Raw genomic sequence first — 26,745 nt, forward strand, 5'->3', positions numbered from 1 at the left:
AAACATAAATCCCATTTTAACATAATTATTGCCATAATTATGCAGTTTATCCTGATTGAGTTGTTGGTTGAGATTATTCTGACACCAAGGCTGAGGAATGACATGACCCACACAGGATATCCTGCGCTGCTAATCCTATTTGCAGAAGGTGTGAGAATCAGTGTCTTGTCTTTATTATTGTAATGAATGTAAGAAATCCCCTAAATCCTGATCTGCATTTTGAGTGTGATTTCATGTAGTCAGGCCATGTAACAGTATGTAACAGTATGATAGATACAACAATTTCTCACGTTCATCATTGCCTTCCAAAACATCTCATAATGCGGTTTCAAAAGTGACTATTATATATATATAAATATGATATAAGCGGCTTTCTGATCTGCTGCCCATGGTCCAGGTGAAGGTCTGGTTAGGTTTGGGCAACTAAAATTAATTGGTTATGGTTATGAAAAGATCACATTCATGGTAAAAAGATGTTAAACTGATCAGTAGAAGACCGATGGCAGCATGGCCTCCACTGTCATAGACTTTTTACACTCTACCATCTACCAACCTTTTCCCAAAGAAGCTGTTTCTAATCTTAGTACAAAGAGACTCTTAGAAATATCAATTCAACCAATTCTGGTTGCCATGTTTTTCTGGTTAGGACACACTCATTACGTCAGCACCACTCCTAAAATTGCATGTCTAATAGACCTATATACATATACACGCTCACATACATGCATGCTCACAAGGACATCTAGGAGATGGATGTAGCCACAATACTAGGAAGCAGTCAGGGAGGAGGACCTGGGTTGCTTCCTCACTCACTTACTGCCAGCACTCACAACACTTCAGAATACACTCCTCTGGGACACTGGAATTTGTGCGTCATTGTGCTCATGTTTGTGTAAAATAGATTAAGGTTCATAACAAAGCCATAAACTGTGGCTCTTCCCACAGTATTCCAGAATCAATAGGCAGAATCAATAGGGCTCAACCATCATATCAGCATTAGTGACCATGAACGAGCACTAGTACACACTGTACTAACTTTACTGTTTACATTTGAATGACATTTTATCTGAAGCAGTTTACAGATGTACGAATGCCCAGGCTTTTAGCGTGAATAGGTCAAGAGTTTTTCAAATAACAACAGTGAACAGGGAGGATATTTTAGGATTTTTTGGCACTAACAAAATCAAGAATTGTGTCTTTAATGTTCTCCAGAAAAGGTGGTGCCTTGGCTCTGACCACTGAGGTTTAACGAAACAATTCCCCACAGTTGGCATTCATCAGTTCACCATCTGCCAAAGTTTCTACTCAAGTTCATCTTCAGCCGTGTGACGTTTGTGTTATACAGCTACCTGAAGACTGTACTCTGGAACTAGATAGCTTTATAACTGTGAGGACCAAATGCCCTTCTTCGTTGGTATATACATACCCTCAGCAACCTTAGCCAGTTGGTATATCACATTAACATTTAACCCTTATTTTAAAATCAGGTAATCGCATTGAGATCAATATCTCTTTTGCAAGAGAGTATGCCTACAGCAGAGCAGTAAACACACATACTGCAGAAGCTGTGGTGTATTGTGTTGGTGCAGCAGTGGAGTGGAGTTGTTCTGCAAGTAAAGCTGTTGTTGACTGCATCTGTCACACAAATCTGCAGTTTGTCTCTGCTGAATGAAACCACACAGTACTTCAGATGTGAAATCTCGTTTACTTCTGAAAACTGAACAAAGCATAAACTGGCTTTATGTAAGTGTGCCCTGAAGCCATTGTCTGGATCGAAATAATCAGTACAGTTCGGGGTCATTCAGTGTGACTTGAAATCGGACGAATCAAGGATCTATGTATTAAAAAAACAACAGTGTATTGTCTCTTTTTACGGAAAGGATGTAACAAATATAGCAACATGCATGAAAGCTATTTAAACACCACTGTCAATATTGAGGAGAGCCAGAGTCTTATCAGAGAGTATTGTCCATTATAATGCAGCACAACTGGCCCATGATGGACTAAACTTGAAAGCAACATGTCTGCTTAATCATTTATTTTGTTTATACCTATACTGTAGCATGTAGCATATTGTGGGTGGCATTAAGTAGGTGAAAGTGTGTTATTACAAACCATGATACTTATGCTGTTCCTTTCAGCACTCTTACCTTTTCTTGAGTAGTTTTCAAGCAACTATATATATATATTTTTCATTTTATGGTCTAGAAGTCTTGACGGTGGTTATTTATAAATACAGTAATGCTGGACTGTATTAACTTTAGCCTTGCTGATATGAGAAACAATCACCAAACCTTGGACTGAGTTACAAGGACTAACGCACTACAATGATGTTAGTGGACTACTCCCTATACCTGGACCTCTAAACACATCAAACTGATGGGTCTTTCAGATTTTCGAGCAACCAATGTTGGACACCTTTCAGGCCTCAAAGATGCAGGGCATGCTAACAGGATTGTGTGGAAGTGAAGTGGAAGTTGTACTTGACTCCATGAAGCTGACAAAATGTGAAATTGTGAGGTGTCTTACTTTACTTGTCATAATTTTGATGATGCTACTAGCTAATTAAGCTTTCAGCAAAAACAAAAATCACCCCAATCCGCTTGTATGGTGTATCAGTAGAAAATAGAAAACAAAACTCGAGATGTAATGCAATTATTAACACTAATAACAAGTACTGAAAGTTTGTCTATGAACCAACTGTAACAGCAAGTCTGGCAAAACTCTGCAGTCTGCCATTACTAGTATAGACGGGCTAACAGGCTAACAAACACTGAGTCTAATGCCTGTTTAATCAATATGTCCTGTTATTCTTATTACTGTGCTCTGATTAACACAATCATAAAAGTAAAAAAGTGCTTAAATGACAATGATATGTAGACCAACTAACATTACTGGATACTTTCATACAGATACAGGTGGTGGGATAAGACTATGCATCTTCCAGATCTTATACTGTCAAACAGGACACCAGTAGCCTAAATAACAAAATACATTCTGTCCCAACGTAATTAAGGCAAAGTAAACCACAATTCAAATTCAAAGTCAAACACAGAACTCAACAAAATACTCTTAAACTTTTAGATTCTGTAGTTCACTGGAACTGAGCCATGGAGACCACCAAATGCTGATTTGGACCACTAACACACAAACTGTACAGTGTGTCCATCGGGTTGGAGATGAAAACTTCCATGTGTCTTGTTGTACCCTCTCCTACGTATTTTCTCTCTGTAGCAGATGTTTGTACACAGTTACCTCTCGTGTGGCCACTCTTTCCTTCTCCTCCGTATCTCATTTCCCTTTTTCCCATTATGGTGGTGAATGGCTTTTACTTCTGCTTCTTGTAAGCTGCATGAGGTCTTTCCAAAATTGGGCAAGAAGAAACAAGATTTATTGACCGGAGGAGGATGCAGGTTTCTCATCCTACTACATCACTGCAACTTGAAGCACTGTAAATATATAAATAAATAAATCCTTGTAAGTTGCTTATAAAACTAGGAGAAAATTGTCTTATCATAAATACATTTTTGATGTAATCTAAATCCTCCTCTGTGAGTATGACCCCAAATGAAAATCCACTCTACTATCACCGCTATACTCCAGTAGAGACTCCAACTGTGTCTGTGGTAACTAATAAGTTTCTCCACTGTAAAAAATATTGAGTAGGTAAGACGGTATGTAGGACATGTAGGTAGTACATGGATATGGAGAAGGATGGGAAGGAAGGTTGGAACTAGGTGAGTATGAAAGGAGGAAGGCAAATTGTTGAGCATCCATATGTCAGAATGCAATCCACTAAAACACCACAGCAAACTTCAACCTAAATTCTTAATTTGGATCAACACTTCCCTCAATGATGCTTCACAAAGGCTACATTTCTTACGAGACTATTAGACCGGATTAATTCACTGTGTCTTTGACTGTGTCAGTGCAAAGAGAAACCTCAAGGTTGTGTCTGGCGTCCTCTAGTGATCAAACATGACCAACCCTGTGAGCGCAGAAAGGGAAGACTTAACATGATGGACGGATTGTTTCATGACCCTTACTATTAAACTAGTATTTCCCGCCTTCACCTCCCTTTAATTATCACTAATCCTGCAATGTGTTGTGTTAAGAGGTAAAGAATGAAGTGGTCAGTGTTCGGTTTAGAGGTTTGTTACACTGGTTACTACTTGTGAGGGGATAAATGAATTATGAATGAAGTCTATAAATCTGCCAGAAGGATAACATATTATTAGAGGTCCCACTTATTTTTAGATCATGCAGTGCGTACAGTATTTCATAATGAAATACTATAAAGTATAAACAAATATGTATTTAAAAATGTGCAAAAGAGAAGTCTAGACTTGCAAAACAAGACATCTATCTAATACCTAATCAACTTAAAATGTTTTAGATTGTCTTTATTGCAGAGTGGCTTATGTGGTTATTGCGTGTGTGTGTGTGTATGTGTGTGTGGGCGCGCTTGTGAGCAAGAGAGATGGGGCCATGACCTCACACTGTCCCTCCTTCCCCTCCCCTTCTTCCTCGTCCTCTCTTTACACTACTGTGCCTGGCGGTGTGACTATCTCTGTGGCGATTCTGAAAGAGACCGGTGTCCGCCCTGTCAACCCGCCGCAGGCCAGTTGCCATGGATACGTCTGGGTGGGCAGCAACTGCTTTCCACATCATACAGAAGGAGGAAGAGCAGACATCTGGTTTTGTGTGAGGTGGACGTGTGTGTTTGTCCATGTGACACACAGACTGTCAGAGACACAGAGGCAGACAAAAGCATGATGGACTGAGGGTATAGGAGAGGATGTCTAACCACATTGTGTATTCATGATTCTGCGTGCTGTGTGTGAATCTAGCAAAGTTGCTTTCTAGGTACAGTTCTTCTCTTTTTCTTGTACACTTTGAAGACGCAGAGCTTTTCGCAGGATGAAAAAACCTGATTGGCTGAGGTAAGCCTCAGTGGGCAAAGCCATAGAGCCACAGCTTTTCCTAGGAGCCCCTGAAAGTAAGTGTAGCTGAAGTTTAAGTTTACACAGGATAGTTCTTACTGCCGCTCTCAACTTGTCAATTCGTCTATTAAAATGTAATGCAAAATAAAAACAAATGAAGGAACAACACAGGTTTTGTACACTGTGGATTTTATGTTTTTAAAAAAAACTTTTCTCCAATTGTTATTCATCAGTGATTTAACATTTATAAGCAGTATATAAGCCTTTCATAAATGTGATAAACTCCTTCTGTGAACATACAAAATGTCTTCATAGGAGAATTTATAACAAATACTCTACACTAATAATCACCTGAATATATGCTTACAACTACATTATAATTATGCAGCTCATAAACGCTACAGGACCATAATGGTTTCAAATAAAAGTTGTGTTGATTTGTGAAGATTACCACACCTAAAACACCAACACAGATGAACATCAGTGGCCTCCACATTCAACTGCAACCACATTGAAAATCAACAAACTCAGTTCAGCCTAATGAACCCTGGTGAAGCCAAACATTTTTTCCACTCGCTAGAAAGCAAGACCGGTCAATATTTGCATGTTCGCTTACTCACACTGAACAAAACCACTGGTCAGCGATCAAAGCTGTGTCAAGCTGTGTGTATCTGAACTCTGTCTCTAATGCAAGCAGGCACATTGACCCAGATAAAGATCTAACGCTGTCATACAGAAGTCTGCCTCCTCCTGTTTCTGTCCTGAGTGTTGATCTGTCTTCCAGATCACAAACAGGACAAAGAGTGACAAAAAAAAACAAACAGATAAAGTGCTCATACAGCTCTTTGTTCCAATCTATTTTTTATCATGAACGATTAACTGTTCATGTCTGAAATTCACACACAGAACTAACGATACATTATATATATCTTTCTATCTCTGTCTCAAGTCTTCATCTGTGCCATTGTTTACAGTTTAAAGGGTACAGAAAGGCAAATTAGAGGTTGTGCCGTAGGCAACATATCCTGATGTCTGATTGACAGAGCTGAGAGCTGTCTTTAAGTCCCAGCTCAGTCCTTGAGCAGCATTGTATCATACTAAAAGGCCTTAATTCACAGCATGGGAAGCACTGTACAGTCTGCTCTGGTGCTGTGACTCTCATGAAAAAAGCACATGTATTTTAAAACTTCTCCAGGTCCTGAAACATTTTGCATTCTTCTACAGTCAAAGGAGCTGGGAATTATGAAGAGTTATGAACTTTATCAAAACTGGGTTATGTCCATGTTTGTGGGTTTTTTTTGTTGAGGAATCTGTCTTTCATTTGTTTCTTAATCACTTCATAGTTTAGTCTTGCTTTGCTTGACCAACAGTTAGTCAGTTTACAACAATATAAAAACATACAAAGCAATTCTTCCCAACTGGAGAAGCTGGAGCCACAAAATATTTAGTGTGTTTGCTTGATTAAACAACTGAATCTATTAATCACAGATCCATTTCTGTCAATTAATTAATTGACTAATTGTTTTCAGCTCTTATTGATTAAATACAAATACATCTTAAACCTAAAATGTCACAATCCTGTTGCTCTAACAATAACAAAATGCAACAGTTTAACCGGCTTACATCAAGTAAGTAAGTAAGTAAGTAAAATTGATTTAATATAGCACCTTTCACAGAGCAAGTCACAAAGTGCTTTACAATGATACAAATAATAACAATAAAACAGTGGAGAAATCAGACAATCATACATAAGCATCAAACATTATAAAGGCATCAATCAATATAATCAATGCATTTGTGTATATTAACAGGCGCATAAATAATCAAAATTAAGGCATTTTGTATTTTAAAGAGAACATGGATATTCACAGTTAAAAGTCTACAGGGAGACAAAGGCCTGTATAAATAAAAAACTCTTCAGCTGATTTTTGAATGCTTCGACTGAGACCTCAGAGCGTAGGTCTGACGGAAGAGTATTCCACAGTGTTGGTGCAACCACTTGGAAAGCACGGTCACCTCTAGTTTTGAGATGTGCACGCGGCACAGCTGGTAGGCCTTGGTCTGAGGATCTTAGTGGCCTAGTAGTAATATACGGGTGCAGCATGTCGGAGATGTACCCGAGTGCCTGACCATGCAGCGCCCTGTATGTTAAAACGAATCCTAAAGTTCTCCGACTGGTCAACAGCCTTTCAACAGCTTTTTGGACCATTTGAAAATGGTCCAGGGACGACTTGCTAAGAGACGTAAAAAGGGAGTTGCAATAATCTAAGCGGGAAGAAATAAAAGCATGGATTATCATCTCAAGTTCTAGTTTTGAGGCAACAGGTTTGAGCTTGGCAATGTTTCTTAAATGAAAGAAACACGACCTGGTCAGAGTTTTAACATGTTGATCAAAGTGCATTGATGTGTCAAACATTACACCCATATTTCTAAGATTTGATTGTACTGCTGATGAAAGTGATTCAATATGATGGGTGATCGAGGGAGCTATGCTATTGGGTGCAACAATAAGGACTTCAATCTTGTCTGTGTTCAGTTGTAAGAAGTTTTTAGCCATCCAGCTTTTAATGGCAGTGAGGCATAGTGGGGTCAGTTTGTCATACTCATCTGACCCAAAAGAGACATACAGCTGGATATCATTGATAAGAAATACCCTTGAAATAACAAATAATGTTGCCTAAGGGGAGCATATACAATATAAATAAAATTGGTCCCAAGACAGAACCCTGTGGCACACCACAGGATAGAGCAGCAGTTTTGGACATGTGAGTTCCCAGTGACACAGAGAAGCTCCTCTCTGAGAGGTAGGAAGAGAACCAGTCCAAAGCAATCCCAGAGATACCCACCCACTTCCTAACCCTATCAATCAGGATGCTGTGGTCAGTTGTATTGAATGCTGCACTAAGATCGAGCAGCACCAAAACAGAGCACTTGCCCGCATCAGAAGACATCACTATATCATTTGAGATTGTAAGAAGTGCTGTTTCTGTGGAATAATTCTGACGGAAACCTGATTGGAACTTGTCAAGTATATTGTGGGCAGTGAGAGTGTCAGTGAGCTGGAAACAACTTTCTCCTGTATTTTTTAGATGAACGGCAGCTTGGAAATAGGCCTGTAATTTTTGGACAGGGATGGATCCCGATTGTTTTTTTTCAGAGGAGGTTGAATTATTATTATTATTAAATGAAGTGGAACAAAACCAAAGCTGAGGGAACTGTTAAGGATAGAGACCAAACATGACCCAACAGTCCCAATCACATGTTTGAGCAAGGTGGTGGGTAAAATATCTACAGGACTTGAGGAGGATTTCATACCAGCCACCAGATCAGTGAGGTCCTTTTGAGAAATGGGATTAAAATGTTCCAAGATTGGTGGCCGGGAAGGACAATCAGAGACAGATGTAGCAGAGGGGATGATGCTAGCCCTGAAAGAAATTTGGTACATCGTCGTTTGAAAAAATAGGAACTTCAGGAGGTGCAGGATTTACGATGTTGTTAAATGTGACAAACAGGACTTTAAAGTTGCGTTTGCTGGAAGAAATGAATTTAGAAAAATTAGAAGCTCTCGCTTCCTTAACCATAGTGTTAAACTCAGTTAAAAGGTCCTTATAATACATGCGGTGGACTTGAAGCTTAGTGGATTTCCACAGTCGCTCCGCCTTCCTACATTTACACCTAAAACGAATGGCGTCATTTAGCCAGGGGGAAGGGTGTATGGAGGGGACAGGGGGGCGCAGGAAGCGAGGGTCGTTCCCAAAAGATATTAAAGTTATCAATATAGCAAATTTCATTAGCCCTACAGGCAACTTGTAGCCAGTCATGGAGACTGAGGAGTCTGCTAAAACGACCAGCACCATGGCCAACTGAGAGAATGGGACCTGAGACAAACACGGACTTCCCGCACTGCTTTAAGAAGTTCAAAAGGAGTTTAAAATCTAATTTGGTCAATACAGACTGCTTATGAGCTACTTCATTTGCTCCCACGTTGACTATTACTCTTTTAATAGAGGATGGGAGTGATGGCAGTAAAACCGGAGCTCTTTTAAGATGTCAGTAACCATAGCACCAGGAAAACAGAGTGTGACGGCGTTAAAGAAACCCACATTTCTTGTTATGGAATCACCAATGATAAGTGTTGAGGGAGGGAAAAGTGGCTGGGGGGATGTAGACTGGGCTCTGTCAGGACCAGTGGAAGCGAGCTCAGGGACCAAAGTGTGCGCAACCTTCAGTAACTGTGGGTGAAATGATGCGACAGAGGACCTGCGCAACGAGGGGGTGGTGTCCGACTTTGAGAAGCCTCCAGTGCTCCTTCTGGACACAGCCTCCTTGAACAACCTGCGACGAGAAGAGGACTTGGAAGTGAACTTGACCGATACAAGGGGTTGGTCATTACATTTTGCTAGACCTGGCTGGCAAGATTTCCCTGCTACATCTACAGATGTAGAAAGGTTTGGCTTTTTTGAGGGAGTTTCTCCAGCTCCGGTGGTAGTTGATCTACTGAAACTTCCGATGAAGGGACCGGAGCCTCATCAGACAGAGTGGCGTAGTGGTTTGACAGCTCTAGGTGAGGTTTTGATATCGCAAGCTCCAGGCAGCTCCTGCCTCCACGCACCACTTCGGCCCATGAAGGTTGGGACAGAGGGATCACCCTGTGGGGGGTGCAAAAGGGTTTGGGACCCATTAGAGCCTACGTTTCTCCCAGCGCTGCTGAAGAGATGGCGCTCAGCTCCACGTTATCCACTGCAGTGCGGCTGCTCGTCAAAATCAAGTCAGTCTCACGATCAGCCAGTGGACCTCCTTCACAGGCTTCCGGCCCGATGCCGGCTCCAGTACTGGTCGATGTTAGCCATGGAAGGGTGGAGGCAGAGTTGGAGATCACGGCCTGCAAGAACCGGGATGGGGATGACAAAGCAGAAGAGCTTTGAATATGTGAGATGTACTTGAGCTGGGCCAATGCGACCGACGAGAAGCCATCGATAAACTTGTCCTTTTCCCGGATTTCATTCTTCAGCCGGTAGATGTTTTCCTCCAAACGTGAGTAGTCCAGAGTGCAGTTTTCGCAAGCCTCCATGTGTTGTTACAGTATGGCTCGCTTCACCCCTGTGCAACGGTAATCAATTTAGAGCAGTAAGCCTCCGCTTCAGTCTTCTTTCTTACTTTTTAAGTGCCTAATGTTTTGAGGATTCATTTTTGATTTATCAAAAAACTGACTTAATATGTATATGCACAAAGTCTCAACCAAATCTCTTCAGAGAGGGGACAGTCTGGTTCCAGCTCCAAGTAGTATATCGTCTGTGTAAAGATTGACCTCAGGCAGGACCTTCACATTAGCCACTTAATGTAAACTTGGACTTTGGTTTAGATACAGGAGGCTGTGTTGGATCTGACTTTATCTACAGTAAATGTCCAACATGACTCATGGTTGTGTCCTGCTCTAAATGCAGTCTATCCTAACATGGTGTCTTGGACTGAACTATGTCAGTGACTATTTTTGAAGTTGATTAATGTTGAAGGAGTTTTGTTATGTAAAGTTTGGTGTCTGCAGTTTGTTTTCATTGCATTCAGCTCGACCTAAAATGATGGTGATGAGCTCAGAATATGGACAGGTTTACAGGACATCGTTAAATGATCTGATCTGAAGTGCATCATGCTTTTCTGGTCAGTTAAAAATGACGTGCTCCTATACTGCCACTGTGAGGCAAAATATTAGACAAATATTCTTAGAACGTTATGTAACGTGATACAGGGCATGTCAATGGGCTTGTTGCAATAAGTATAGTTTGCTGTAGCCAGACTGCCTGCTGGACCTTGTGTATCCTCCAGACTCCATCTGCCTCTTCAGCACAGTTTACACCGGAGGTTTTCTGGTCTGGTAATTGATTGATAGTTTAGACAAGATTAGATGAAACAGTATTGATCTCCTGTAGAGAAATGAGGTCGCTGCTGCAGCAGGATTCAGTAGTAGCTCACAATAGTCTTGGCACACATGGCTTACATAAACAGGAAAAATAAGAAAGGTGTGAATATGTTAATATGCTCCTAATACATTTAAGGAATAGAAAATAAAGAGTTTAATAGAGTATTCAGATGCATGGGCTCATCGTGCTGCAATGGCTTTCTTTTTTTTATCAATGCTGCAAACTATAATTCCACACTCTCTGATTTTTGAAATAGACAAAGTTAAATTTATCCTCGAAATAGTTGAGAAATTTGTCCTGTAGCTGTGGCAGGAAATGCTGTATAAAAACCGCAGTGCTCCCCTACAATGATGGCTACATCTGCCTGGGGGCTGTCTGTGCAACATGAAACAAGCAATAATCCAAAAGTAGCATGGTGTGGCTCAGGCCAGAGCCACATTGTGAAAGGGCCTTTTGCTGCTGTGTCCCTCGCTCTGTTTACTTAGCCTGTCCATGTAATGATAGGGATATCTGTAAAACTACCACTGCTGCTGCCACAATCTCTCATTCTGTCTCCTTCTGTCTGTTTCTTCACCAGGGTTTTGCAAAGTAACCCTCTTCTCCTGCACGCACATTGGCTGCTATTTTTCATTGCTCTCTTCCTTTGTCACAACTACGACACAAACTGCCCCTATTTCCCCTTTCTCTTTTATTTATTTTTTTTCTGTCTGTGCTCTCTCCGGTCTCAATGACCTCAGGTATGTGTATGAAATAACCTGTACAAAGATTGCACTGTTTGCTCTGTTTCCCCCCATCACTTTATGTGATTTCCAGTTTAAGGTCAACAGCAGGCAGCGCCACACAAAGACACTGCTGTTGTCCTTATGTCTTTGTGTTTTGTTTCTTATAATGTGCTTTCCATTAGGTTTGCATAATCGTATGGGTAATCTGAAGGGACGCTTGTTCTTTCTTGCCTCTCTTCTATTTTTCTTCATGCATTGAAAGCTTGGTAGCGCTGCATTTGTTCTCCGCTGACGGATACAGCTGTTCCTCCTCTTTCTTTCACTCTTGTTTGTGTGTTCTCTAGTGCATGAAACGGCTCGAGCATCTATAAAAAGGCTGCTGCTTTGTCTTTGTCACTTTCTGTCATTAAAATGTGCACCAGTCAGTGCATGTGTTATTAGTCTAGCAGCCATAAAAGTGCAACGAACGCCAGGGCTTCTGGGCTTTTAGATACGAGACTGTGGAGTCTATTTCAGAAATGTTTATAAGTGGGGGTGGTTGTAGTTTTTCTGTAAATCCAGGTTTATTCATTATTATAGCTTTAGTCTCTCTCTCTCTCTCTCTCTCTCTCTCTCTTTCTCACACACACACACGCACACACACACACACACACACACACACATACACACTGTGATGATGTCCACATTTGTCCCGACTGTTCACCTCTGTCCCTATCGGTGGTGGAAAGACTCCAGTTTCCCGGGTTACAGGATATTCTGGGATGGTGTCCCACAGAGTAAATATAGATGCCACACCCTCTTCCTGATACACACACATACACACACACAGACACAGACATACACACACACACACGCACACACACACGCACGCACACACACACACACAAACACAGGGGTGGGCCACCTTCACAGCTCGACATCATTTGACATTTTAGTTCAAATTAATGAACTAAAAACTTTTTCATAACTTTTTTCCCTTCCAGGGTCGATGTTTTGAGGTAGTTTAGGAAAATTGTTTTGTTACAGGGTTTCAGGTTCTGTCTGTGTGTGACTGAAGGCACTCCTTGGACTCCCACACATTTCAGCACACATCTGATACTCTGGTTAACACTGTTGATTGCTTGAGAATTGTTTGTGCTTACGCATAAACAGGCCAGAAACATGTCAGGTTGTTCCATGCAAAACTGTTACAATTAGTGTATTGCTTAACAAGTAACAACATCTACCAACTTCTAGATTCTGTCAAAAACTGCCAGGGAAAGTAAGGCATTCAGGATTTTTTTGGAGCCACTATGGGTGATTTTGAAACTGTGGTTTTGCAAACCTAACTTTGACCGCTGAGTTTAAAAAATACAGAATGTATTCAGGTCGTCCTTGTGATCCAGTTGTCTAGTGGACTCAGACATCTATTATGGCAGCATGAGTCTAACTTGCATTTTAGACTGCTTTGGTTTTCTTCTTACTGTCTGTTGACAAACTGTGGAAATAAATAAAGCTGGATTTGGTTAAAAAAACAACCTGCAACCAGTCCAAAAGCACGTCAGTGTAGCACAATAAAGAATTATCTTTGTGGTTTTAATTGCTTTTGTAAATAATTAAAACCACATGCTGCAATACCGCCTCTTTGAAGCAGCGTATCAGACAACAAGTCTATTCAACTGCAGCTGAATGAAGTGATTCACACAAAGTGGCTCCACAATCGCAACTGTACTTTGGACCTACAATGCTCTCTCTTTGACCATTCACTGCTGTTCAGTTTTTACCAGAGTGAATGTTATCCTGGTGGTCGTGACAACGTACAATGTTGAGGTTATCTCAGCACTGGTGATAACCTACAGTAGCTGCTGGCTAACAGAGACTCTTTCATACAGAGATTTGATAGATGAGGAGCGTGCGCCTGGTTTACTGAACCTGACCCAGAGCCTCTTAGAGCCTTATTTTCTGAGCGTGCTCTGATCTCCGTCGCTCAAATACATTAAACTATGAAGCGATAAATCTGCACTCAATGATGAGTTTTAACTCTGCTCCCACTGCCCTGGAACTGACAGTCTGTCTTGCCTTCCACGCCACTATTCTTCACCATACTTTATTTAGTTTTTGCTGATGCAGCAGTTAGTCTTATTTTCCTCTAATCTTTGCTACATGGTGGCGAAACAAACTCCCATTTAGAGGCTTTTCCTTTACACCCTTCACTTTTTATTTTCCAGGCATTATATGAACTTCCAAGGGCATTCTTGACCGTGCTGTTAGATAGATGCATAAATTATTTGGCAAAGTCAGCATCTTTGTCGAACATATTCACTCTTTTTCAGGGCATGAATACATAGTAACATGCAAACGAGCTGAAATACTGTTGTGTTGTAAAATACAGTTCCATAGACTTCTGTGTCTATGGAAAACTATGCTCGCCATCTAGTCACCAGTCCACCAGAGCGCAGGCATGGTGCCCTTTTAGTTTGGCTCCCAATACACACAGTGATCACACAACTAAAAACAAAATAAGACTTTTGATCAATTTCAAGTCAACTTCCACAGTTCATTCAGGTCTAATAGAAAGATCTAATGAAAAACATAAAAAAATACATGACACCAACAATGCTTGTTCTGACTCAGAGAAGACAAGGTGCCGCTCTGTCCAATTCTCCCACCCTGCCACCGAGTGTACAAGGCATCACGATGGCAAGAGCTGGCAGGCGCTTTATTCACAGCACTAATGATCTCATGCCCCAACTTCATCAGGGAATAAGTGACTATCTCACAGCAATGCTTTCTGGGAATCAGGAAGCTCCTCCCAGAGACACAAACGCAGGAAGTGCCCACAGAATCACATCACTCTCCTTTCGCTCCTTTTTTCAACTTTCTCAATACCTCCCACTCTGCCTCTGACAATTATGCCCTGCTTTCAATCTTTCTGTTTCTGCTTCATGAGTATCTCTGTTTTCTCTCTCCAGCTCACATTTTCTACAACAACCCCCCCCCCCCCTTTTTTTTTTCTCTCTTCATCTATCCTCCTCTTTCTCCATTCCATGACAGCTCTTGTCATATCTGTTTGTAGAGAAGATATGTATATATATATATATATACACAGTAGCTCTTGGTATTTGTTTTCACACCACTGCATGAGAAAAAGGTAGATTTTGCTCTAAGGTTACAGAGCTGCTAGATTCCAGAGCTGCCCTGCCGAATCCAATACATCAAATACTTCTCCAGTTACGGTTTGTGTGTGAGTGTGTTTGTGTTGAGCCACATATAGTCTCTCACGAAATTAGAGCTCTATACTGGGTGTCTGGCTTGATGCTTCAAATAGGGCTGATGTAATTAAAGCACACTATTGTTGATGTCCTCAGAATTTGATATAGCTATTCACATTTTCATTTTGCAGCTAGAAGTGTCCACGTTTTTGATTTGTAGCATCACATGGGATGCATACTGATGCAGTCACGTTGTTTGGATGGGATGTTAAAATCTGTGCCAGAACTGACAACCAGATTTAAGACTGGAGGGATAGATGATATGATTGGTATTTTAGGAAATACGGAAAGAAAAGCAGATGTGTAGTAACAAAAACAGATGCAACAACTTTTGCTATTGTTGCTCCGTTCAACCCATCTGTGCAGCATATCAGACCAGCAGCAAAATCGCACCGAAGACTAAACAAACCCTACAACAAGTGTCACTGTGGTGTCCCTTACCTATGTATCATGTCTTCCAGCCTCTTGCCTTGTTCTTCATCCTGCTCCAGCTGTTTCCGCCGTGCCTCACCTTCCTCCACTCCCATTCCCTGGAGGAGCCATCGCTCTCGCATGGCTTTGGACTGAGGAGGGAACAGAAACATGTTGGGTGCTTACAGAGGGATTTTTATGTGATTTTAAATATTCTGGCAGCCATATTGGAGGCCCTCCTCAGCTTGAGAGTGACTGTGGGGAGCGCATCGTGTTTTTAAATAAACAACTTGCGCTTTTGACATTGTAGAAATAAGAATGCTAATGATAATAATTACTTTGCTAAACGAGCCCGCTGGTCAGTCAGCTAGCGAACAGTTTGCTCATGTGCCTTGTGGAGATTTCTTGTAAACAAACAAAGTTATGTTTTCATTCACAGTTTCTGACCAAATCACACTGTATGTGTCCCTGAATGCATTTCGTTGCTCATTAAACATTTGCAAAGCTGATTTTTTGGAATGTTTTGCCAGCTGGAAATTATATTATGCAGATAAGTATAATCTCTTCAAATAGCTCTTCTTTTCTAGCCTGGTTGTGATACTCTTAGAAGCTATTAACAGCCAGTGGACCTCCATTATGGAGCCTAATTTGTGAGAGATTTTTGAGATCACTGCCAAGCACAGTTCCAACAAATAAACACGTAGGCCCACACATGCACACAGTTTTTACATAACACAGATACTCTTTTCTCAGCTGTTACTCACAACAAAACATTCGCTGCTGAAGGTGAGTCCCATCAGGCCGGGGAACTATAGTAACTTGTCTCCATGTTATATAGTAAGTTATCTTGTGATGTACATGTACATCACAATATTTTGCTGATACTGCTCAATCTCTTACTGTTCCTCCACAAACAAGTCTGTTTCTCTTCATGCCCGAGTGTTTTCTTTGAACTTGAACACATTTGTTTTCCTTAAATTCCAAAGAATCTGCCTCGTGCTTTCATTTTGGACACATAGATCAAGCTGCAGCCCATCTCAACAGGGATTAAGCATAATGTAAGACTTCTCTACTCTTACTGTTCCTCTTCCCTGTTTTAATGGACTTGTCTGATGTTAATAAGCCAGAGAAACATTTTGGCTCTGCCCATTGACGTTTAACAAAACTAATGAGATTATTCTGCCTCTTCTCTTTATAGAAGTTCTGTCTGCAGCTTTGTCTCTCAAGACACATTGGACCACACAAACATCCGCAGACGCCTTAGCACAATGTTTATGTTAATGAGATGTATGATCTAGATCAGGGCTCTCAACAGATCTCAACAACTGTTTTGTCTGCATCAACAGGGGTTAAAGTACCAATCATCTCTTCACACGGGGCTAACTTCTTTTCTTTAATGTTGTAAAGATGAACGCCAGGAGCTGTGTGTTTATGTCGCTAATGTCTCATCTCTGTCTGGAACTCTATTTTGTTACCACAACAGAGTCGAGCGGGAACACTTAGCTTCACCTTTGGCTGTTTACTGTCAAACTGTTGCTTGGCTCTAACAGTCGTAGAGCTGACAATGAGCAGTATGTGTGTACCTCCACGTACACACACACACACACAACCACACACACACACACACACACACACAAACACATAGAGACACACACCACACAATGAGCTCTGCAGAAATTATTCCAAAGCATTTACCACCTGCTGTCAGAATGTGGCAGCGGGACTATTTGTTTGTTTGTGTCTGCGTGTGTGTTGGCTTACCTCACACAGATCATGTGCGTCATACACTCAGCGTTGTCAACTTGACTGAATGGATTTGCCTTCTTCAACATCCGTTTTAACCACTGAATTCAAATTTGAACATTGTAAAAAACTGAAATACCTGTGGATGTTTGACCTTTTCAGTGGTTGGTGTTCCCTGTCAAACCTCTTCTTTTGTACATTTTGAGATCGCTCATTGATCATTTTGTCCTCTCCTTAATCATTTAGGTCATTGAGATGCTCACAAAAAAAATCTTGAAAAAAATATAGCTTTCTTGTTTAAATAAAGGTGATAAAACAAACAATACATTTGAAGTCTGGAGCCAAACTTAGTTTAAAGTCAAACGGACTGGTGCTGAGTCTGTGGAGCAGTACTGGACCAACCCATATAGACCATGTTTTGCCCATCCATGTTTTTATGTCTCCTATTTTGCAGTTTTAATCACCTACTTTGGTGCTAGTGACACCATATAAGCAGCTAGTTTCAAGTTCATATTTAAAGTGACTCCACAGGGCAAATCAAAATCATAGCATTCTCTATATGAGGTAAAGTAACCATCATTTAAGCAGAGGAGGATGCTGGCCTGTACCTGACCTTGACCTCTGACCTCCCAGTGGAATTTTATCACTACTGTACAAAAAAAATAATTACATACAATTAAAGTTTTTTGGACCATTTCAGCAGTTGACAGAAAAGTGACGAATAAAGTTGTGCAGGATCATTGACCAGTTGTTTCCTCTGAGAACCAGCTCCATCTCTCTGTTCTCGCTCTCTCACGCTGTTTAATAGACTTTCCATTTCCTGTTGAGCTCTGACACACAAACGCTCTGAACTCGACTCTTAAAGGGAAGGTTTGGGGTTGTTTAGAAGGTCTGTGCTATTCATCACAATTTGAAATAACCAATTTAGAAAAGACCAATCACCAAAACCCACAACTTCCTGAGGGAAAATCAACTATATATTAAGGAGACCAGATTTGAGCAGAAAATGCTGGGTAAGGTTAACTTTGCTCTGAGATCCTCGTGGTGTTTACATGGTCCCTGACCCAGATCAACGCCTCCCTTCTAACGGGCTTGAATCATGCAGTCCACAGGTTCTTATCAAATCTCTAGGCTCCAGTCTCCATTTCCTCTCCCAGGCCACTCCGTCTCTGGAGAGCCGACTACAAAGCCTGCTTCATGCTGCCTGGCTGTGTGGCACTCAGAGGTAATGACCATTAAATGGGACAGTGTGACCAGATGCTGATTACATCTGGAGTTCAATCCTGCTGGTGTTGTATGCAAAAAAACACTAAACAGAGCAGTACACAGGCTGTGCATGGGCTCCATTCCCTGTTTAGCTCAGTGGATGATAGAGCATAGCAATAACATGTTTGGGTGAGGGCACATTTAGATGATCTGTTGCTTCTTTTCATCTTTCCCTGTGGAGCATGAGCAGTACAAAGGGAATAGATACAAGAAACAGGCCAGACTTTTGAGTTTGAGATCTGCAGGTGGGGGTCCTTTCTTTGGTGGCTCAATATAAAGCTGCAGACGCCAAGCGTGGCCTGGGGGATTAGCCACTAACCATTAACTGTTGTGTGTCATTCTCCATCTCCCTCACTTCACTTCCTTTCATTTGTTTGCAGCTATCTAATAAAAGGCATAAAATAATAATACAAAACAGACATCAAGCAAATGCAAAAAGCTGTTTTGACCTGGAAGAATTATTATCTGCCAGAGACAGAGAGTAAATCCCTTGGGGGTTTCCGCAATGCAGCGTTGATTGAATAAAACAACACCAGCGAGTATTCTAAAGTGTAGTACCTGCAGTAGTCTGAAATGTCAGCAGTTAATGTCATATGTAATTTGTTATGATTACTACTTTTCATGCAGAGTAACCAATATCCAAGGTCAAAAAAGAAGAAGAAAGGAAATGAGAACTGACTCTGGCACTATGTTCAAGACACACAGCAAAATCTAAGCTATATGTATCACATTTACCAATTAATTTAAAATTGATACAAAATTTCTTCTCGCAAATGATAAAGTTTTCACGTTCAAATTCAGGCAGTGCTGAAAATTAGCATTAATGTTTGTTTCGCAGCTGGGCCCAGGCTGTGGAAATGTGGACTCAAGACTGTGATCGAACCCCGGTACGACAGCCTAACCTACATTAATGGTTGTATTGAACACATTGCTTTAATGGTGTGAAACATATTGTGCTCTGGCTTTAATCGGTGTTATTCCTCTGACAATATTTCCATAAGTGGGTGTTAAATGCTGGAAAATGCCAGGAAGTAAGTAACACATTTCTTTAATATAGGAATCATTCAAGCCAAGTGTGTTTAAAAGCTCTAATTAGAGAATGGAATGTATTTTTATTGCAAATATTAAAACTGGCTACCACAGACATTTGTAGTATAATGGGTACCTACAGCTGTTTCCCCACCCACCCAGCATCTGTGCAGCATTTATGGTTGCAGGATTTTCCAAACAATACCTCGCAGCCATCAACAGTCCAGTATGCAGACTCACAAATAAGAGTTAAGAAGCAGAAGATTTAGCAGAACATATTTTAAGGGATGATCTGTCTGGTGTGTCTCCACCTGACAGGGTTGGTCACGTGCTTCTCAGAGCAGGGGACAAATTTTTCACTGGACTGAAATGTTCAAGAACTCCACATAAAATACTGATGCCTGAAAGCTGCTCATTATTTCAAACTCACAATCTGTCAGCAGTTTGTGTTCCCGTTTACGCAGCACTTACTGTTTGAACGTCAAATCAATGTTTACTTGTGAAAATCTTGGCTTACCAGTAGCGGCTGGCAGTAATTATTAAGGGATTCGTTTATGCTTGTTTGGATTTGTGTTTGTTTTTCTGGAAAGAAGAAAACAGCCAGGCCTGCCCTGCTTGGCCAAGGGTAAATTGGCCCAGCACACCAGGAGCACTGAGATTTGGATGCTTGTGTGGAATGAACCACTACCTGTCTCTTACCACTACCTGTCTCTTTATCTCTCTATGACATTTAGGGTCAAGGCAAGAACTATGTTTAGGAAAAAAAGAAAGAGGGATTGAGTAGTTTAAGAGAGATGAATGGGGGTCACACACAAAGCTTGTAAAGCTTTGTTGTGAGCATCATCATTGACGCCATTCATCTGCTAGCTTCTCACCCTAAACTGATCTCTCTACTTTACCTTCACCTTTGCACTGACATTATTCCAATCAAACCTTAAACTCAATATCTGACCTTGAACTAACTGTTACCTCCAGTCTCAAGCAATGCTTCATCTCTTATGTCTCACATACAGCAGCCCACACCTTTGCAGTGTTTAGGCCAGACCAAATAGTAAATGTTCAATGGCAATGAATATAAAGCGATAAATAACATATGTAAGCATAGTCCATAAGTACATTACAATGCAGGTATTTTTTCACATATCTCAGCAAACCAGAAGCTATACTTCTTAATGGAGTCTTTGCATCGCCATAATTATTTCACTGTAAAGGCAGCACAGTGTCTTTGACACTACAGCAGTTTAATAACTGACACCGCGTGAGATCAAGTTGACAATGATTTTACATTTTTTGTTTCAGTACTTGTACTGTGTTTAAAACATGAAAGCCAGTTAGAACGGTGTATAAATATATAACTAACTGGATCAAAAACCTTCACATTGGCACCGTCTTTCCACCATAGTCAAAATTAGGGTTGGGAACCGAAAAATGGTTCCAAATTAGAAACAAATCCAAAATTTAAAAAACCAAACATCTGTTCTGCCCATCGGTCCCTAACTGCATTAAACATTTATTGAACCCTTCAACAAAGACTACATATCTGCAAGGATGTGGCCATCTGCCAGGAATGGTCTACGTCATGTATCAAAGCCACAATGCGTCGATACAATTCTAGCAACACCCAACCCTAGTTAAAATTGCACACAAGCTAAATTATGATCATTGTCATACATGTGATGATGTTTACGTGTGACAGGTATTCATATGTCTGAGTGGGTTCAAAATGCAAAGCTAGGAATGAGCAGCCTGACAAAAATAGAAGACGTGTGTAAACAGCTACGTGCACTGCGTAAGTTGGGAACACACTGAATGAAGACAGATTGTTGATGGACTGCCTGTAATTTCACCAACAGCAGAGCAACAAGACCCACACGCTTTAAATATACTGTAACACAAACCAACCTTGAGATGCTGGAGTTGTAGCACCAGGTCATCGAGCTGCCTTCTTTTGTCTTCAATCTCAGTTTGCCGTTTTCGCTTCTCCTAAGAGATGAAAAAAAAAGAGAGAAAAATTACATCTCCACTCAGAACAGGGCATTTAAAAGTTTCATTGGATTTATTTTCAGTGGATGCACTGATACATGCCGCTGTATTGATGTTTTAATGTTAATGCTCATCATCTGCTAGACAAGATGCCCTCGAAGCAATTAAGTTTTTTATCCATTCAAGTTAAAGGTGGGCAGAGACTTAATGCCTCTTTATGTAGTATATCGTCCAACTCAATTTAAACTCATACTGTGTTGTTTAGTCTACCCGGTGGGTGTCTGCGTTCTCTAGATTCAACAATAGGCTACAGCAGGCTAATGAGGGAAATCAGACATTAACATATCCAGGCCTTGAAGCTGAGGTTGAACTTGAGGTGGGGAGAACAATCCTTGACTTCATATGAAGATGAATGAGGCTGACGTTTGGAGGCTGGGCTGGGTGGACGGCGAGTGGGAGGTTTAAAAAACTGCAGCGATGTGGAGTCACTATATGCATGGGAATATAAACAAAGCGGATCCCAGCAGAACCCCGTTTGGGGCTGAAGGGCATGAGATACTGCAGATGTGTATGTGGCTCTATCTCTCTCTCTGTCTCTGTCTCTCTCTCTCTCAGTGAGAGCAGAACGAGGATTTCTGGGACGTTTCCTGTTGGCTATATATAACCATCAGGGAAAACCCCAACATGTGAAAAAACGTTAGACCACCTCTCCAAGGGAGTAAAACTGAGTAAAGAGTGACACAGAATAGAATAATGAGGAGAACTGAGTATAGAGGAGCAAAATAAAAGAACAGAGATGATCAGAATGGCACAGAAGAAAAATAGAACAGAACAGAATAGAATAGTTGAAGTACCAGAAAACATGAAAACACTGAAATAAAACTGACAAAGAGACTGGGTTAAAAATTAAAAATTTTATATTTAGGGTGAAGGACTTCCACAATCACCACCAGACCGGATGCTGGGTGGAAGTTGGGCTTACAAAGCATTTGAGTTTGACACCAGAGACTGCTCGTTGCATCTCTTTGCCCACTAACAATAAATAATGACCACAATCTTTCCCTGACTGTAACCTAGTTGTAGTTGCCTAAACTTAACCAAATCATAAATGGTAGCAGATTAGAAAATGCTCATCTGACTTGGTTCTGTCATATTGGGTTGCTTTTGGAGACACTGACAATCAATTTTTGTGATTTAGAGTATTAAGAGGTGACAGGAAATGAGGGAGTTTCTGACATTGTGGTTCATTGTCGGCGTCGGTTGTAGCTCCTAAGCGAGGGCGATTTGGATATTGCACTCGGCCATTTTGCGATTTCGATAATGCTGGGTAAAACAAGTTGAAAACACATCACAAAGCTGCACCCAGACACACAAAACATCTGCACCAAACCTGAGGTCATCTGTCTCTCTGCGTCCCCCCTCACACACACGCACGCATGCACACGCACATAACCAGACACACCACAGCAGCAGTTCCCATGGCTTGTGAAGTACAGTCAGAGAGCCCGAGCAGAGGGATGGTGACCAGATGTCAAGGACTGTTAAGGACATGTGGTCGAGGAATGGGCAAGACAAATACACACGCAGACACACACGCAAATACACATCAACAGAAACACACAAAAGCAAATACACTCACTAATATAAGTCTATAAATAAAACAGTACTCAAGCAGGGTGTGTGTATTCTGTCCATTGACCATAAAGAATACACATAGAGACGCACACAGCTTGAGATCTTCAGATCATAGACAGTGTGTTTTTATATACATAAAAAGTATAGATTGGGCATCCCCATCCACAGCAATGCTATGTTTAAAACACAGTAATGAATACTATATATAATAGGTTAGATCAGTGGTAATAGTGGCCCTTTTAGCGCTGCGGTAAATAACACAGACTCCTCATTCATTTCATGCAGCAATGCAGTGGAGGGTGCCTGCCGCAGAGGTTGTGGAAAAAAAACAACACAAGGCGGTTAGTCTGGAAAATAAAACGCTAACATTTGCTCTACTTGTTTTGCAGCGCAATGCAACATAATCTATTAATTCACTGCACTGGACAATCAAATACTGTTCATCCATGCACACATACGTTGCAGGTACTGGTGCATACCTTGTAATGTACTTTTCAGCAATCTTCCAATTAACCTTTTGTCTACTATCAAGATGGAGAAGACAATTATTGCTGTTGTGAAAACAAAAAATATACAATAATGCTTCAAATAAGAGTAAACCTAAATTAATTCTTAGCAGTCGCAGAATCTCAAACAAAAGCATTGCATTATTGAAGTATTGAAGTCTAACTCGTCAAGACCCGAGCATTAGACCGAACTATTCACTCTGGTGGTGGCAGCTGGTGTGAGAGCTTCCGGAAAAAAAGTGCATCTCAGAATGTGCTGACAGAGGATAAGGCCCTGCTTCCTCAGACAGCACTACTGCGTGTTCGATGTGTCTCAAAGTTTTCTTTTTGGAATTCCCTTCCCTGAAATGTCCTCATGATTCCATATATGGACTCTGGCAATGATAATACCAAGGGGGTCAGAGCAAATACAGCAAACTCCTTCAGTTCAGACATGCTCATATACAAAGAGCCAACTTTAAAATGATCCTCTCAAACAAAATCCCACTTTAACAATGTCTTCACACATCTTTGACCATATTACGTTGTGTAAATATGGAGAAAAAGTGGATTTCTAACAAAGTGCTCTTTTGATCTTTTAAACTGGTAGAAACTGAATGAATAGAAACACCAGTGATCTTTGGCTTGAATTGGGTTACTGTGCCAATAGTTTAACTGTGGAGGACTATTCAACTCCCAGGGGTCATGGAGTTCCTAGGAATGAGTGTTGGATCGGTCCAGCTTTCACTTCTCAATCAAAAAAGAAATTCATAAACTGGAAGGATCGCCACTGTCTGTGAGAACAGGATTACTGTTTGCCAAAGAAATTAACAAGTTAATTCTCAGCCTTGTACAGTTGAATTGACAAGAAAAAGACCACAGGCCCAGCGCTTCCCCCAGAAAACACATCCTCCTCCTCAGGAAAATATGTTGACATTCCTGGTGACAAACTCATGGCTTCCCACACTCACTGAGTGTTTGGCCACACTTGGCTTGCTGCTAAGCTCTTCTACAGAGGACATCACTTTTCCCACTACTGTTGACACCATCCAAGAAGGTGGATACAGAGCTCCATGTTCAATATTTAAGATGGTTAAGCGCCATAGGAGACTTTCATTTTATCACATCGTAGTAGTTGGTTTGTTGTTACCATCTTGGTAACCTTTCATCCTACAGGATTAGCATTGGAGAGAGAGTTAAAACTTACAGTATCTGATTACAGACTTTGGTGTTTTTAATCCTTTACAACACAAATCACACAATAACACAAAAACAACAAAAAAGAACAACAATCTCACACAATAACACAAAGAAAATATCCGACTAGCAACTCCTGTGTTCTGCGAGGTAAAATTGCTGTTTTATCAAGGGAGTTTGGTGGCTTTGACGAGAGTGCTATAGTGACTGTTTCTGGTTAAACAAAAAGGATCTTACTCTTTAAAAAAAGGGTCTGTCTCTGCAGGGATCCGTAGCATAATGTTGTCAGACAACAATCAACAACAATCTGAGCCCGTCAGTGGCAAAAACAAGCACTTTGGTGGACCTACTTTGACTGGGTGCCTATTGCCCGCAAGTATTACTTTGCAGCGCACTCACTCAGTGCTGGACCTATTTCATAACTGTTGTCCCAATTAATCACAGAGACACAAAAACATGGGAAAATAAGGTCCAGGAGAAAAAAAACCCAAATTATTAAGTTCAGCACGATTATCTTGCACTCTTCTTCTGTGATGTCCATGCCAGAAAAAACAGAAAACAAAAGTCAATGTGTGATCTTCTAACTTTCAGGTTTTGGGTGGTTTCCAATAGTAGAATTGTATAATGTTCTCAGCCCTGACAACTTGTTCAACAGTACTCCCGTTTATTGGACTGACACTCATAGTTTCAGGCAAATGGAGTCCTTCTCTCCTGGACAAACAAACACAACCAGACTTATAAGCATGTATACCAGAGACCAAGCCCAGATTTCAAATGGCATCATTCTCATCTAGACAAAATCAAAACTGAATAAAGAAGGAAACAAAGGAACCAATCCAGCAATGACTGGTATGGATGCAGCCTATGAAATCCTTGGATGTTTAAATGTGACATGCCGGTAATACCAAGAGGGACATTCAAAAGGGTACACCAACAGAGATCAGTAAACTGGAAAGTTTGTTAAGAAAGACCATTTCAGGAAACCTGGACCTGTATACCGATTGAAGAGCTTTCATAAGAAAAGAAAATGTGTCATAATTTGTACATAAAGACATGTAAGCGCTTGAATGCAAACACACTTGCTCATTCACAGCATTCTGCAATACGATTATACATGAGCCCACGCGACAGGCATGAGGTCACACAGATGTGATTATGAAGAAGTGATGTAACTCTGTTTCGATTTAAAGAACTGCTGGTGTTGAGACTGTGAACAGACATGAGCTACAGATCAGATGGGTCACATTCTGCACATGCCAACACACCCAGAAGAGGCATCTCGCAGCGAAGATCATCTTCCACTCAGTGGGCTGCCACATCTCAATGCTTAAAGAACAGAGATTGAAATGGACCTGCTGTTTAAATGTCATGGGTTTGATTCTGCACTCACTGCGCAAGAAAGATCTTCAGATAATAGTGTAAACCATGAGCCAGTTCCCCCATATAATGAATTTATACATTTAGTGTTGAAACAATTAATCGGTAGATTAATTACAATTTTGGTAATGATGAGAAGAAAATAACCATTAGTTGCAGCACCTGCAGGCCAGTATGAAAATATAGTGGGGTGACTATGAATTTCATGTCCTTCTCAGACAATGCTAATTAGTTAGGTCTGGAGTGAACAGATGCTAATCTGGTAACTCCTTAGCCAATGATGGTGTCAATAAACGCAAACTTAGCACATTGCTGAAATGTCTTGCATGCTGGTGCAATAATGTGATAGCAGCAGGTGGTGACTACACTTACATGTCCATATTGAGGAGAGTCGGGGTTCACATGGATGTACACATAAACAAACAAGTTTACACATGGTAAATTTTTTAAACTGTCTCCTGCTTCATGAGTCGACAACCAATAACACGGCTGTCAGCAAACCAGAGAGGTTGTTTTAATATTAGGGGAGTACTGAGACTAATATTGTGTTACATTAGTAGCAGTTAAAATGACCATTGCATGTCAGTCTCTCTGCCCTCACCAGTATTTCTCTGTCCAGTCACTCTGCATTCTTTACTGTCCATGAAAATTATTTAAAAACCAGCAGCACCCACTAGAGCTGCATTCCAACCTCTCCTATCTCAAGTCCCAGCTCTCAAGAACCCTGATTCCCACTCACACACACACACACACACACACACACACACACACACACACACACACAC

The 26,745-nt window shown here is 40.9% G+C and overlaps 1 protein-coding gene across 2 annotated transcripts in view; it reads right to left on the reverse strand.

Annotated features, from left to right (window-relative positions):
* Positions 1-26,745, reverse strand: part of LOC123981291 (A-kinase anchor protein 2) — an 87,538-nt gene that overhangs the window by 44,671 nt on the left and 16,122 nt on the right. For both annotated transcript variants that reach the window (XM_046065973.1, XM_046065972.1), the window contains exons 3-4: positions 21,186-21,266; positions 15,276-15,397 (exon numbers count right to left, since the gene is read on the reverse strand). In XM_046065973.1, the coding sequence (XP_045921929.1) occupies positions 15,276-15,397; positions 21,186-21,266 (203 nt within the window). The remainder of the gene's footprint in view (positions 1-15,275; positions 15,398-21,185; positions 21,267-26,745) is intronic.

Source organism: Micropterus dolomieu, linkage group LG13 (assembly GCF_021292245.1).
Source record: "Micropterus dolomieu isolate WLL.071019.BEF.003 ecotype Adirondacks linkage group LG13, ASM2129224v1, whole genome shotgun sequence".
Classification (NCBI taxonomy): domain Eukaryota; kingdom Metazoa; phylum Chordata; class Actinopteri; order Centrarchiformes; family Centrarchidae; genus Micropterus; species Micropterus dolomieu.